Genomic DNA, 17,321 nt, shown 5'->3' with positions numbered 1-17,321 from the left:
TTAAGGCTACATTTTCATATAATAATACTAAGAATATACAATATCATAAAATGCAGAAAAAAATGGATGAATTGAAATATCTTAGTAAGGAGTCATTACTACAGAGATGGTGTGTTTGACACACAAAACGTAAAAGCTTAGTGATATTACCAATATTATAATAAAAGTGTATTTTAGTTGGGTAATTTTTCCATTTACTTAATTTTTTCAATTAGAAGTAAGGCACGTTTGATTTTTATTCATAAAAATATTTAAATATAGAAAAGTAGGACACATTGTTCACTTCCTCCCCAGTAATTCTTTATCAAAGATATTTATTTATTTTGGAATTTTGAAATGAAAAAGCTAAGAAATCTTAGTTTTGTAAGTGTTCTCTAGGTTATCTCGTCTTCATTCTCTGACATATTCTAGTCTGCCCTTTCATAAAATAGTGTATTTTTTTAATGTTCTATCGAACTTTCGAAAAAAAATACCTGATAACCGTTCAGACAAAAAAATTATGTTGAAAAAATCTTACAGATACAGCAAGTGATTCTTAATAGCTATAAGATACATTTTAAAATACAACTTTTAAATCTTACGGGAAACTATTCCAAGCTTAAAATTTTCACTGTAACCTCGCTCTAACTTATCCCCTATCCCCCCCCCCCCCCAAAAAAAAAAAAAAAAAAAAAAACAAACAATCAAACAAACAAATCCGCAATACTATTGTCATTCTTATAGTCATCACTCAATTGTTCAAAAACAAATGTGTTTTAAGCTGCCAAAGACATTTTTATTTTATGGGTTATTGTTGAAGGTCGTACGATGACGTATGGTTGTTAACACATACTTCCTTTGGTTTCTTATGGAAATTTGTCCATTGACAACAAACATACCACATCATATACTTTATATAAGTATTGTATAAATTACAACGTATTTTCATGATCTTGCAAAATGATCGTAATCCCGAAAAACGTTAACATATTTTCTTATCTTAAAATGGGACAAGAAGGGTTCCATTAACAGGCCAATAAATAAGATTACAGTTAATTTAAAAAAAAAAAAATAGGGGTATGTTTTCTCTCATAATAACAGTAAACAGATTCACAAAAATGTCAATTTCAAGAAAGTAGACAACAGTTAATTAGTCAATAACAGTACAGCATCAATGATATAAAATATATGACACTTTTAACTAAAATATAAAGGCACAGAACCAGGACATAGGAGCACAGAACCAGGACCGTTTTTCTTATCACCAGCACAGCGACAGGACAATTCCGTTTAACGAACTTGCACGACTTTTTCAATATAATATTGTTGTAATATACTTTGCATGGTACTTATGACGCATCAGAGAAAAATTAAGCAACAAAACAGTCGTTTTATTGCCGTTCTGATACAATGTAAACAAACCCACCAGCACAGAATCAGGACCCACCAGCACCCGTCAGGACCGAATCACCAGCACAGTACGTTCTCTCGCAGGACAACCATACCCACCGTGGTAATGTGCTCAAAGGTACAAAAATCATAACTATATTATCTACAAATGTTATAAGTTGATAAAGGTGAACACATCGACCGACTTTTTCTTTGTTTTCATTTGTTTTATCAAACTTGTACATAGTTAATGACACATTCACTTCGTTGGCGCGTGTATATATATAAATGGATGTGGTATGAGTGCCAATGAGACAATTTTCCACCCAAGTCTCAATTTGTGAAAGTAAAACATTACAGGGTAAAAGGTGTCAGACCACCAATTTAAAATCCCTATCTGTTCAACCAAATTTTCACAGCTTTCTAAATATTTTACCTTAAGTTTAACTTCATAGAAACCAGGTATAAATTATCCTAAAATTTACATATATCAGACTTCTATATGTCAATTTCCAACATACCTTTAAAACCTTCGTAGAAAAAACTGACCCCTGGTTTTCTGGAAATCTTAAATTATTATACTATATAAAAATTGAGAATGGAAATGGGGAATGTGTCAAAAAGACAACAACCCGACCATAGAAAAAACAACAGCAGAAGGTCACCAACAGGTCTTCAATGTAGCGAAGTATGAAATTCCCGCACCCGGAGGCGTCCTTCAGCTGGCCCCTAAACAAATATATACTAGTTCAGTGATAAGGATCGCCATACTAATTTCCAAATTGTACACAAGAAACTACATGTATGTAGCGCATTAATCCTCATTTTTTAATGCAAACTCATAGACAAGTAATTTTTTGCTCAGAATGGCCTAAATACATTTCTCTTTCACCAAAAGCTACATATTTGCAAATTTGTTGGTTAGTTTAAGTAAACAAGGATATCAAAGGCACTCTTTTATGTCAAAGTAGGGCTCCTTTTACGTTCTAAATTTGAAGGAGTAATTGGTGGTCTGACATCTAAAGTACGGCCTTTAACACGGAGCCTTGACTCAAACGAATAGTAATGATCCGCGTAAAACTATTAAAGCAGGAAAACGTTCGGACTAATCTATATAAAAACGGGAAACACTTGTGAACCTACAAACTACAACCATTGAACATCAGGTTCCTGACTTAGGATACATGATACACGTGATAACATTTCGGTTGTAGCCTACTATATTCCTGAAAGGAAACAATTGAACATGTCAGTTATGTACTAATAAATGGGTGTACACTTTCAAAGTGGAACATGACGAGTGTGACAATTAGAGAATTACCTGGTTATTCTTCTGAAGCATTTGTTGGGCATTCTTGTTTCTCAGAATTTAGTTTTCTATAGATATAAGAAGATGTGGTATAAGTGCCAAGGAGACACCTCTACATCAAAGTCACACTTTGTAAAAATAAACTATAATAGGTCGAAGTACAAACAAATGTAAGGCCTGCAAAAGCATAACCTCGAGTTACAGGTTTCCATAAAATTACATTTTATGAATTTCCTGGAAGGCATTCTTCACTTAAGGGGGCTCGTGGGTCTAAATCATTTTTTTTTTTAGATATAGGATTTCGCTATTTTTTCTATAAATAAACTTTATCCTATAAATGGAAAAATTAAATAAAAAAATGGGGTCACCGTTCATTTAAGCTCACAATATGCTTTTGAAAGAAGCATGCATTTTTGTTAAGGTACTTTTTTCTGTTGAACTAATAGGAGAAAAAAAGTAAAATCGAAATAAAAAAAGAACTAATAAAATTATAGAAATCGCTTAAATTTTACTATAGTTTAAAGCACAGTTCATTTTTGAAAAAAAAAATTAAAAAAATAGGTCACCGATGAGTCAAAACAATTGTTTCAATTTTTGTGAAAAAAGGACATTTTTTCACCAAAGGAAAATAATTTGGAGCTTTTTCAATGATATAAACATTTTAAAAGTCATCTGGGGCCAAAACGAATTGATATTTTTTTGTAGATTGTTGTACCATATCATAAAGTTACAGCCATGAGTGTAATGAATAAAATTTGTAATGAAAAAACAAATGTTTCAATTTTTGCTGATTTTTTTGTACCCTCTAGCCTCCTTAAGACGGAAATAATAAAAGATTCAAGGATTATAATCTTTTACATTGTTTCTTAAATTAAGATAGGCATATCTGTTAGCCTAAATTATCAAATTTTCTATTTATGTATTATTATATATGTATCGTCACATAATGTCAGATCAATATTAAATGCCGACTAGTTCGTCCGCACAGCAAATGCTTTATAAATAAGTTGAGTTATAATAAATTTTTAGATTTATTTAGTTTTGAAGTATTATAGTCCAATTTATATTTTGTAAACTGTTCGGTCATCATTTCGAGTATGTTTGGTATATCTAGTATGGTATAATTATAAAACCACTAATTCATAGCCCCATTGCTTATTATGCTAAATTCTGCTAATTCAAGTATTAATGGCTACTTTGTGTTAAGTTCAAATAAAGTGGCAATTATTTTTATGTAAAAACTATACCTCATCCTGACTTGTGCTGAAAAAATCAACATACCTTTAATTGCATATTAGAGCGTACTGGTTCCCGGAAGTTTGAAAGTAGAAAACCAGGAACTTCTGATCTGAACAACAGGTCAAATGAACCCTCCTATTAAAATTTCATTACTTCTTTGTTCTTCAAATAAAACTTTTACCAAGGGTTCGACAGTGATCACCCCAAGCTTTCATTTGATACTAAAACTACCCAAATATACAGATATGCGTACATGTAGGAACTATTTTGTTTAAAATATGTACTACTTTCTTGTATGTTCTTTCCGACGGGCCTGAATTAGTGGTTCAATATTTACCTATAATAGTAAATACATTTGTACTTTACATTTAACATTGTTCAAATTGAGTTATCTCCCGTGTACCATTACAAAATCTGAATAACCGATACTCGCAAATGTATTATGGTCAGATACTGAAGGAAAGTGTATTTTATTTACCTCCTCGGGATCTCCCGGCGGTATATTTTGTATGAATGACAAGTCATAAATTAAAACTGCTTTGTACTGCTTATAGAACTGTTATTTTTTTTTATCAAACACTAAAGGTATTTCTACCCCAGGTATATGGTCTTAACTATATTGGTGCCACATTTTGAAACTTTTGATTTTAGATAATTTATGCTATTTAACTTTAATTTGATTTGGCACTCCAACTGTTTTAAGGATAGCGACATTATTGTTGCTATTGTAGACGAAACGTGCGTTTGGATTATAAGCCTCAGTGGTAAGGAGGGAGGCGGAGGACAATTACATTGTATTATACTTTTGCTTGATGAATAATAAGAATTCAAATATATAAACGAAATTGCTTTTTGTTTCATTTATTCCTGCAAGTGGTATTTAACGTGCATCGTTTATGAGAAATGTCAGATTATTTTTTTTTAAAGTAAGATAAATAGTTTAAACCAACTACATATACCTTAGAATACATGAAACAGGAAGGATGTTTCAAGTCTGCTTGTTGTAATATAATTTCTGTAAAAATACTCTGCATGCAATCAATTTTAAAAAGATTTTTTTTCCGCTTGCAACTTCTGTACTATTTTTACGTCTATTTACTAATGCACTATCTGTCTTTATCTGCACACATATAATGATGAACATTTATTACAAGTTATTTAAACAAATACTATAATCAAAGAGGAAGATCGAAGGTTCGCTTGTCCCATTTGATATCATACGATGACAGATTAACTCTATAAGGTTGGTTTTTTCATTCTATTGTATTTTTTCTTTTCTGACTTTTTATGAAAATGATTTTTTATAAGTTTAAAATCGTACCCCAATAAAAAATAAATAAAAGAATAACCAAAAAAGTGGAAAGTTCAAGACAGAACACCAAATGCAACTACAACACCACGCAGTCCAGACACAACATGTTGTGAAGTTGAACAAGTTGTTTGCGTGCAAGCACACACACCATCAGTCACTTTTGGTCGTATGTTGTCAGGGAGAAGATGGAAATGCAAAAAGAAAGGTTTTATGTTAATTTTGTGAGGTAGTGGCAGCCGTCTTGAATCAGCACCAACAAAAACTTAAATATCGTTCAGAACCATAATCTGTCTATTCAGGCATAACATCATACAGTTCCTGAGAAGACGACTTTTTTAGTATTTGGTTTCTTTTGCAGTTGCAACAATCTTAGACTAGAGATCAACAACAAAAAAAACAACATAATTCTGGTAATTTAGGCACATTATCAAAATTCAATCTGTCATACGGTGAACTGAGAAACTAGTCAGAACTTCCAATGGGTCTTGGATGTCCTACATATATGCTGACTATGACCAGTCATCTTTGATATCCGATATCATATCAAGTTATCAATTAGTAGTGAACTATAATACATGTACATGTATGATCATTCAAACACAATTATCCTTCCAATCCTACAAATCATTCTAAGGGGAAGGTTTCAAATTGAATGTTTCAGTTAGTCCTGTGTATATTAAACATGTCCTACAACCATCTATAATTTCAAATCTGCATGATTACAAAAAAACCTCAGTACAGGACATTATGCATTCATTATGGCATATATAGCACTGCAATCTGTCGATGAAACAGTTGTGTGTGAGTAGTTCTCATTAGGTTATATTTTAACTATGTATCCAATTTTGAATTTTCAATCGGCACGAATATCACATTTTGGGTAAAATATAATCTAAGAATCCTGCTTGCACACTTCAAGTTTATTTAATTCCATGGTTTCTGTCAGATGTTTGAAATATCAGCCAAAGAGTACACATTATTGTGCCTGTGTTAAATTTTCAACCAAATTATACATTTTATGAAAGGCCATCCAAGTAATATTTCTGTCAAGTTGTGTTCCATTTGAATTATCGGTTTCATGCAGAGAATATCATGAATGTCTTAGGAATTCATTTTTTTCGTCTGCAGTACAATTGGGTCAATACGTCTGCTAGTGGACTGCAAGTTCTTAAGAGTATTATCAGCCCAGTAAAGTACTGCACTTTTGACACGAAAGTACGGATATTGTGGTAATACAATTTAATGTTACAAAAAGTTCAATCGACCTAACTATTTCTCTTATACATGTACAAAGCTCGGCTTTTTTCCCAGCTTTGTATTACTTTTTGTCAAGTAATGTTTATTAGCTCTTAATTTTTTACAAGTGTCGGATTTTCAATTATTTAGGCCTCCTGCATGTCTGAAGAGACCTTAGCTATCGTTAATATTGTTGCATCACTAGTTCTCACAAAAGCCATATTTAATAAATTATATGATCTAAAAGCACTGATTTATATTTCCGCAAATTTAAATATGCATGAAAAGACGTTTTGTTTACCTTTTTGTATTAAATTTAAAACTTTATTTCAGAAAACATGTCGGTTTTAATTTCCGGTTGTGAGCAACACGAACATGAAGAAGTTCGTTTCTTTTGTCAGGACTGTAAATTGTTGGTCTGTGATGACTGCATCACAGGACCGCATAAAAGTCACAAGTTCATGAAACTGAAAGAATTTGGAACCAAATGCAGGAACTCTCTTCTTAAGGCCATTACAGATGCAGAAGATTCCAAAATTCCTCAAATAAAAGAATCAATATCAAAAGCATCAGACGTCCAGACCATACTAAAGTCGTCCGTCAGTGAACAAGTCGAACTCATAAGAACAAAACGACTGATGATTAATGATACATTTGATGAATTACAGAATGAATTAATTGAAAATCTAAATTCAGAAGAAAAGATTGCTGAAAACGAGTATAAACGGTTCATTAAAACACAAGAAAAACGTATAGTCGATATTCAGACAATACTTGAAACCTGCCAAACGAATAGCAATGATATTCCCGACACGGACATTGCTAAGTACCACGTGACTTTGAAGAAACTGCTAGAACACGACCCATATACCGATACCATTCCAAACTTACAAGTACCGATCTACCAGTTTAACGAAGAATTTGCAACCAAAAGTAAACTGCGGCACATTATGGGACATACTGAAGCTGGAATATATGAAATGCTACAACCTATCAAATGTCAAGAGACGGAAAGTGTTAAAAGCGAGGATTCCGGGATTGTGGCACCTCAAAACGAAGCATTAAAAGAAAACGAAGAAGACAGCATCTCTTATGTAAATGCAATGAAGTGGGATAAGGAAGAACTCAAGTTAGTGGTGTCCTTTGCCAGTGGAAAAGACGTGGTTTGGATTGTCCCCCAAGAGATGGAATTATGTGCTTGGTTGATCGCTCGTGAAGTAAATGACATAGATTGCAGAGGAGCCAATATAACTTTTAAAACATTGAAAAACCTAGACCAGGTTCCAATCACAGCTGGTGTTAATACTAAACATAGTTTGGTGATCGGCTTCGCGAACAAGAAATCTTTAAAACAGTTGACTTGTTCTACTTCAGCAGTCACAAGGAAAACCTCGTTTTCACTTTCATCTAGTATTAACATAGGAGAGCTTAGTTTATGTTGTATTTGTAAGGCTGGTACGAGCGGAGACGAGCTCATAGTATGTCTTTCCGACAAGTCTGCAGGTGATCGTGGAAGGTATGTAATACGGCGGCACTCCAGTGGCAAGTCAGTTGCTAGAGAACTTTCCCTTTACACAGATAAAGTTGACATCACCAACCCTGTTCAAATAAGTGAAAATAAAGATGGCCTGTTCTGCATTGTATGTCGCCCTGAAAAGGAATCGTGGGTCCTTGTTGTTGATAAAAATGGAAATCAGCGATTTCGCTTTCCGTCGGTTCTAAATCCTGGAGAAACAGAAGACTACGATATTGTAGGTGCCGGATTTCTAAATAGATCTTTGCTCACCATAACCAGTCGATCAAAACGTGAGCAGCATTTAGTTGACATTGACGGGCAGTGTATTCAGAAGGACAAACTTAAAAATAACCCTATCTGTTGCAGTGTAAGCAGTCAGGACTATGTGTGGATTGGATTTGATGGCGGGGAAATTGCTATATTTAAATACACTGAAGATCATATGTATTCATCAATTGAACCAAAAACGCACATGTAACCCTCAAAAAAGAAGTTAATCTATAAAATAATTTCATGAAAAACAATGTATGAACCCAAGGCAGTCATCGTGTGATACACTTGAACCATTGCATACCTGTCTGTTACAATAAACAAAAATGAAAAAAAAATTTACGTTTTTGAAAACTTGACAAGTGTATATTATTTTTCATGTATTACCTACAAGAATATGTATTATATTTGTTCCCTTCTTTATCAAACCGTGCTAGTGAAAATATATTTTGTGATATTTTCAAAGTAATAATTAAAGTGCAAGGTCATCTTGTTTGATTTCAATCTACAGATTTTACAAAAATTATACATTTTGTTCGGATTATACAGCGAAAAAGCATCATGATATGAATAGAACAAAAACCAAATGATATATCAGATGATAGATCTTGTTTTATGTTTTTAGAATATTTAAAGAACAGAATAGGGTCACATGACGTTTTTTTCCTGCTGTTACATACAATGGAAATATAAACTTTGTTTTAGCTACCTCCTCTCAAATCGCTAAAGGAATAAAAGATCAAATCAAGTAAAAATATCCTTTTACGAAAACAATATTGATTCATTTAAAATTGAACAACACATAATTGTGTTCATTTACATCAACAATTTATTGGTAATTTGCACTCCTGGATTTCAATTTATTAAAAATCTAGACTTTGGTTCATCTATTTTACAATACAATGCAATACAAGATACATTTCTGACTTAAATCAAGAAAGGCAATTAGTGACTCGTCCAACAGCAAAAAATATATGATCAACTAAAGGAGTCTGTCGGTTCTAAAGTTAAATCATATCATAACCCATAAGTCTTGAGTTCGATCTTAATCACGATGAAGGAAAATTTTCTTTAGAATAACCAACTGTTTAAATGTGACCAATTCGAATCAGCTTATCTACCATATAGATTAATATTAGTTTGTGGATTTTTATATTCATGTGTTACATATTACTACTGAAGTATTCATGTTGCGCTTGTACAGTACACATAACTTTTATTATATAGATAAAAAAAAAGTGAATATGTTTGCTCTGTAAAAAGAAAGGTTCCCTTTGCCTCTAAGATAGTTGTTTCAATGTCAATCATACCATACCTCGGTTCGTTTTTTTTTCCCTTTTTTTGATGATTTTGACTTATGTCCAATTTAAAATGTTATAGTTGATATAGTGATAGAGCCATCGATCTTGTGCAACAAAACTGGCAACCCTTGTAATAATAATAACAGTCGAGCACACCAGCTACGATCTCATTATTGACTCTCTAGTGATTACTATAGATGAACTACTTCTATCACTCGGCCACATATGCCCTCGAGTATTTGTCTCTTAATATTTCTAATGTGTACTCTAAACTACTGACAGTGTATCTAAATAATAAAGTGCAATACAGTTTCTTTTTTTTTCGAAAGTAATGTACATATACAGTCCAATATTTGTACATTAATTTACCAACTTACAGTATCTGTTACAATGTTTATTTCTGATGTGTCGTTTAAAATAAAAGAGAGGCAAAAGAAAAAAAAGGGATAATCCAAGTCGAAAACGAAATGACAATGCAATGGCTTAACACAAAACACAACCACAAGATAAACAACAGTATACAAAACACGACCACAAGACAAACAACAGTATACAGAACACGACCACCAGACAAACAACAGTATACAGAACACGACCACAAGACAAACACCAGTATACAGAACACAACCACAAGACAAACAACAGTATACAGAACACGACCACAAGACAAACAACAGTATACAGAACACGACCACAAGACAAACACCACCACAAGATAAACAACAGTATACAGAACACGACCACAAGACAAACACCACCACAAGATAAACAACAGTATACAGAACACGACCACAAGACAAACAACAGTATACAGAACACGACCACAAGACAAACAACAGTATACAGAACACGACCACAAGACAAACAACAGTATACAGAACACGACCACAAGACAAACAACAATATACAGAACACGACCACAAGACAAACAACAGTATACAGAACACGACCACAAGACAAATAACAATATACAGAACACGACCACAAGACAAACAACAGTATACAGAACACGACCACAAGACAAACAACAGTATACAGAACACAACCACAAGACAAACAACAGTATACAGAACACGACCACAAGACAAACAACAGTATACAGAACACGACCACAAGACAAACAACAGTATACAGAACACGACCACAAGACAAACAACAGTATACAGAACACGACCACAAGACAAACAACAGTATACAGAACACGACCACAAGACAAACAACAGTATACAGAACACGACCACAAGACAAACAACAGTATACAGAACACGACCACAAGACAAACACCAATATACAGAACACGACCACAAGACAAACAACAGTATACAGAACACGACCACAAGACAAACAACAGTATACAGAACACGACCACAAGACAAATAACAATATACAGAACACGACCACAAGACAAACAACAGTCTACAGAACACGACCACAAGACAAACAACAGTATACAGAACACGACCACCAGACAAACAACAGTATACAGAACACGACCACAAGACAAACAACAATATACAGAACACGACCACAAGACAAACAACAGTATACAGAACACAACCACAAGACAAACAACAGTCTACAGAACACAACCACAACAACAGTATACAGAACACGACCACAAGACAAACAACAGTATACAGAACACGACCACAAGACAAACACCAGTATACAGAACACGACCACAAGACAAACAACAATATACAGAACACGACCAAACAACAGTATACAGAACACGACCACAAGACAAACAACAGTATACAGAACACGACCACAAGACAAACAACAATATACAGAACACGACCACAAGACAAACAACAGTATACAGAACACAACCACAAGACAAACAACAGTATACAGAACACGACCACAAGACAAACAACAGTATACAGAACACGACCACAAGACAAACAACAGTATACAGAACACCACCACAAGACAAACAACAGTATACAGAACACGACCACAACAACAGTATACAGAACACGACCACAGGACAAACAACAGTATACAGAACACGACCACAAGACAAACAACAGTATACAGAACACGACCACAACAACAGTATACAGAACACGACCACAAGATAAACAACAGTATACAGAACACGACCACAAGACAAACACCACCACAAGATAAACAACAGTATACAGAACACGACCACAAGATAAACAACAGTATACAGAACACGACCACAAGACAAACAACAGTATACAGAACAGGACCACAAGACAAACAACAGTATACAGAACACGACCACAAGATAAACAACAGTATACAGAACACGACCACAAGACAAACAACAGTATACAGAACACGACCACAAGTCAAACAACAGTATACAGAACACGACCACAAGACAAACAACAGTATACAGAACACAACCACAAGACAAACAACAATATACAAAACACGACCACAAGACAAACAACAGTATACAGAACACGACCACAAGACAAACAACAGTATACAGAACACGACCACAAGACAAACAACAATATACAGAACACGACCACAAGACAAACAACAGTATACAGAACACGACCACAAGACAAACAACAGTATACAGAACACGACCACAAGACAAACAACAGTATACAGAACACGACCACAAGACAAACAACAGTATACAGAACACGACCACAAGACAAACAACAGTATACAGAACACGACCACAAGACAAACAACAATATACAGAACACGACCACAAGACAAACAACAGTATACAGAACACGACCACAAGTCAAACAACAGTATACAGAACACGACCACAAGATAAACAACAGTATACAGAACACGACCACAAGACAAACACCACCACAAGATAAACAACAGTATACAGAACAAGACCAAACAACAGTATACAGAACACGACCACCAGACAAACAACAGTATACAGAACACGACCACAAGATAAACAACAGTATACAGAACACGACCACAAGTCAAACAACAGTATACAGAACACGACCACAAGACAAACAACAGTATACAGAACACGACCACAAGACAAACAACAGTATACAGAACACGACCACAAGACAAACAAACAATAGTATACAAAACACGACAACAAGACAAACAACAGTATACAGAACACGACCACAAGACAAACAACAGTATACAGAACACAACCACAAGACAAACAACAGTATACAGAACACGACCACAAGATAAACAACAGTATACAGAACACGACCACAAGACAAACACCAGTATACAGAACACGACCACAAGACAAACAACAGTATACAGAACACGACCACAAGACAAACAACAGTATACAGAACACGACCACAAGATAAACAACAGTATACAGAACACGACCACAAGACAAACAACAGTATACAAAACACGACCATAAGACAAACAACAGTATACAAAACACGACCACAAGACAAACAACAGTATACAGAACACGACCACAAGTCAAACAACAGTATACAGAACACGACCACAAGACAAACACCACCACAAGATAAACAACAGTATACAGAACACGACCAAACAACAGTATACAGAACACGACCACCAGACAAACAACAGTATACAGAACACGACCACAAGACAAACAACAGTATACAGAACACGACCACAAGACAAACAACAGTATACAGAACAGGACCACAAGACAAACAACAGTATACAGAACACGACCACAAGACAAATAACAATATACAAAACACGACCACAAGACAAACAACAGTATACAGAACGCGACCACAAGACAAACAACAGTATACAGAACACGACCACAAGACAAACAACAGTATACAGAACACGACCACAAGACAAACACCAGTATACAGAACACGACCACAAGACAAATAACAATATACAAAACACGACCACAAGACAAATAACAATATACAGAACACGACCACAAGACAAACAACAGTATACAGAACACGACCACAAGACAAATAACAATATACAAAACACGACCACAAGACAAACAACAGTATACAGAACACGACCACAAGACAAATAACAATATACAAAACACGACCACAAGACAAATAACAATATACAAAACACGACCACAAGACAAACAACAGTATACAAAACACGACCACAAGACAAACAACAGTATACAGAACACGACCACAAGACAAACAACAGTATACAGAACACGACCACAAGACAAACAACAGTATACAGAACAAGACCACAAGACAAACAACAGTATACAGAACACGACCACAAGACAAACAACAGTATACAGAACACGACCACAAGACAAACAACAGTATACAAAACACGACCACAAGACAAACAACAGTATACAGAACACGACCACAAGACAAACAACAGTATACAGAACACGACCACAAGACAAACAACAGTATACAGAACACGACCACAAGACAAACAACAGTATACAGAACACGACCACAAGACAAACAACAGTATACAGAACACGACCACAAGACAAACACCAGTATACAGAACACGACCACAAGACAAACACCAGTATACAGAACACGACCACAAGACAAACAACAGTATACAGAACACGACCACAAGACAAACAACAGTATACAGAACACGACCACAAGACAAACACCAGTATACAGAACACGACCACAAGACAAACAACAGTATACAGAACACGACCACAAGACAAACACCACCACAAGACAAACAACAGTATACAGAACACGACCACAAGACAAACACCACCACAAGACAAACAACAGTATACAGAACACGACCACAAGACAAACACCAGTATACAGAACACGACCACAAGACAAACAACAGTATACAGAACACGACCACAAGACAAACACCACCACAAGACAAACAACAGTATACAGAACACGACCACAAGACAAACACCAGTATACAGAACACGACGACAAGACAGACAACAGTATACAGAACACGACCACAAGACAAACAACAGTATACAGAACACGACCACAAGACAAACACCACCACAAGACAAACAACAGTATACAGAACACGACCACAAGACAAACACCAGTATACAGAACACGACGACAAGACAAACAACAGTATACAGAACACGACCACAAGACAAACAACAGTATACAGAACACAACCACAAGACAAACAACAGTATACAGAACACGACCACAACAACAGTATACAGAACACAACCACAAGACAAACAACAGTATACAGAACACAACCACAAGACAAACAACAGTATACAGAACACGACCACAACAACAGTATACAGAACACGACCACAAGACAAACAACAGTATACAGAACACAACCACAAGACAAACAACAGTATACAGAACACGACCACAACAACAGTATACAGAACACGACCACAAGACAAACAACAGTATACAGAACACGACCACAAGACAAACAACAGTCTACAGAACACGACCACAAGACAAACAACAGTATACAGAACACGACCACAAGACAAACAAACAACAGTATACAGAACACGACCACAACAACAGTATACAGAACACGACCACAGGACAAACACCAGTATACAGAACACGACCACAAGACAAACACCACCACAAGATAAACAACAGTATACAGAACACGACCACAAGACAAACAACAGTATACAGAACACGACCACAAGTCAAACAACAGTATACAGAACACGACCACAAGATAAACAACAGTATACAGAACACGACCACAAGACAAACACCACCACAAGATAAACAACAGTATACAGAACACGACCACAAGATAAACAACAGTATACAGAACACGACCACAAGACAAACAACAGTATACAGAACACAACCACAAGATAACACATATTATTAGTTACATTGTGTGCTAGTGACCTAATACGGTCTCACCCCATATGGAATTTACTGAACCCATATATACCGTATTAAGTCACTAGAACACTATGTTACGAATTTATCTTACCGACTATCTTAACGTGTGAAATTTAGACTAGTGACCTATCAAAATGAACAAGTTTTCAACATTGTTCAATACTGTTAGCATTAAGAAACTATATATTTCCATTGATCCTACAAAAACAGATACCAACAATAACAACTTTAAGGTTTAAATGTGTTTTATGAATAAATTACAATCTTAATCATCAATTTCTTCGTCTGTTGAAACTTTAAGTTTATTTCGCATTACCGTTTTGTTTTAATAAAGGGACGTAACACCACTACTCACCGTGTATGAAATAAGCCCCGCCTACCTAACTACCTTATATGGCATATAAAGGGACGTAACACCACTACTAACCGTCTATGAGATAAGCCCCGCCTCCCTACTAACCTAATATGAAATATAAACGGTCTCCACGAGGGCGCTTTTAACCAATCACATTCCTAGAAATGTATAGGAGGTAAGATAACTTAAAGTGTAGTTACTTACTAGAACCAAACTTGTGTACTGCATTATTTAGGTACAATTAAATCATTGGAAATTGAAACCTAAAAATACCCGAGCACAATTTGCCGACAGAACACTATCTATAGAGGCAACTAGAAATGGTTGAAGTCGTGCTTTCGGTAATCCACATTTCTAAAAATACGTGCTAGATAATAGTCTCTTTGACAATCATACGAAATCTCATTCCTTTCATACATGAAAATAGTTAAAAAAAAATAAAAATGAAAACACATATCCCGATTGATAGGAAAACAACTGAAATAATGAACAAATCAATTATAGTACACCAAAAACAAAGACGTAACTTGCCATCCAATCCTATCATCCGTTCTTTTATCTAGTTCTGACTGCAGCTATTACGAGTGTAATTGAACCTGTATTGTACATTTCTGTTGCATACTTAGAAAATGACATATTCACATTTTGTTTTATATTTTCATTGTAGATATAATAATCCATGTTGGAAACAAAACCAAATATAGTTTTAAGTTGGCAATACATTGACTTTAATATCTAGCTACGATATGTAACATGCAATTTGTCATTCTTTTGTCATTCTGACGTTTTTTAACATCTGTACGCAATGGACTGTGTAACATTGGGTAACTTCTTCTGTTCCAATTGTGTACATGTATCTCTATAACGACCTTCATTCCTATTTGTGTATCTCCATAACGACCTTCATTCCTAATTGTGTAACCCCATAACGACCTTCATTCCTAATTGTGTATCTCCATAACGACCTTCATTCCTAATTGTATAACCCCATAACGACCTTCATCCTAATTGTGTATCTCCATAACGACCTTCATTCCTAATTGTGTATCTCCATAATGACCTTCACTGTTTCTCTAAACAAATATAAACAAACAGCTCACTTTTTTTTACAAACTCAAAAAGATAAAACAACGTCAAAAATTAATCAACTATGGTTAATTCGAAATCATCAGATTATTACGTGGCATTTTTCATATCGCATGTATTAATAGCCCTAGGTTAAAATCAGCACAAAAGCAACAGAAAAGAAAAATAACAGCTAGATTCATATATTGATCCTTTTACGTGATTCCCAAATATAAGTTCAAAGAGTGAAAAGTTAACGAACGTCCGACTCCAAATTTAGTTCATTCGATATAAAATCTTTCTCTCATATGCCTCAACAGAAAAGAAAAATATTTAAATATTGACGAATCGACACAAAAAATCATTCAACAATATACATAATAAACACTGTTTGGAAAAGTCAACTTTTTTAAAGTAACTTTCTAAAGTATGTTTGAAACTTTAAAAAAATGCATTTATGTAATAATACTTTTTTTTTTGTTTAGTTATTGTTTATCTAACTATTTTACACAATATACACTGCATGAAATGATACGTTTTTTACAAAATTTATTCTCA

General features: G+C 34.7%; 1 protein-coding gene across 1 annotated transcript; it reads left to right on the top strand.

Moving 5' to 3' along the window:
* Window positions 1-5,092: 5,092 nt before the first annotated feature.
* LOC139484649 (uncharacterized) lies at window positions 5,093-8,743 on the top strand. Its single transcript, XM_071268478.1, has 2 exons — window positions 5,093-5,159; window positions 6,798-8,743. Exon 2 carries the CDS (start codon window positions 6,803-6,805, stop codon window positions 8,456-8,458), a length of 1,656 nt encoding a protein of 551 aa, XP_071124579.1. The 5' UTR covers window positions 5,093-5,159; window positions 6,798-6,802; the 3' UTR covers window positions 8,459-8,743.
* Window positions 8,744-17,321: the final 8,578 nt, after the last annotated feature.

The sequence above is a fragment of the Mytilus edulis genome, chromosome 8 (assembly GCF_963676685.1).
Source record: "Mytilus edulis chromosome 8, xbMytEdul2.2, whole genome shotgun sequence".
Classification (NCBI taxonomy): domain Eukaryota; kingdom Metazoa; phylum Mollusca; class Bivalvia; order Mytilida; family Mytilidae; genus Mytilus; species Mytilus edulis.
The sequence above is the reverse complement of the archived record's forward strand: the minus strand, read 5'-3'. Positions and strand labels throughout refer to the sequence as shown.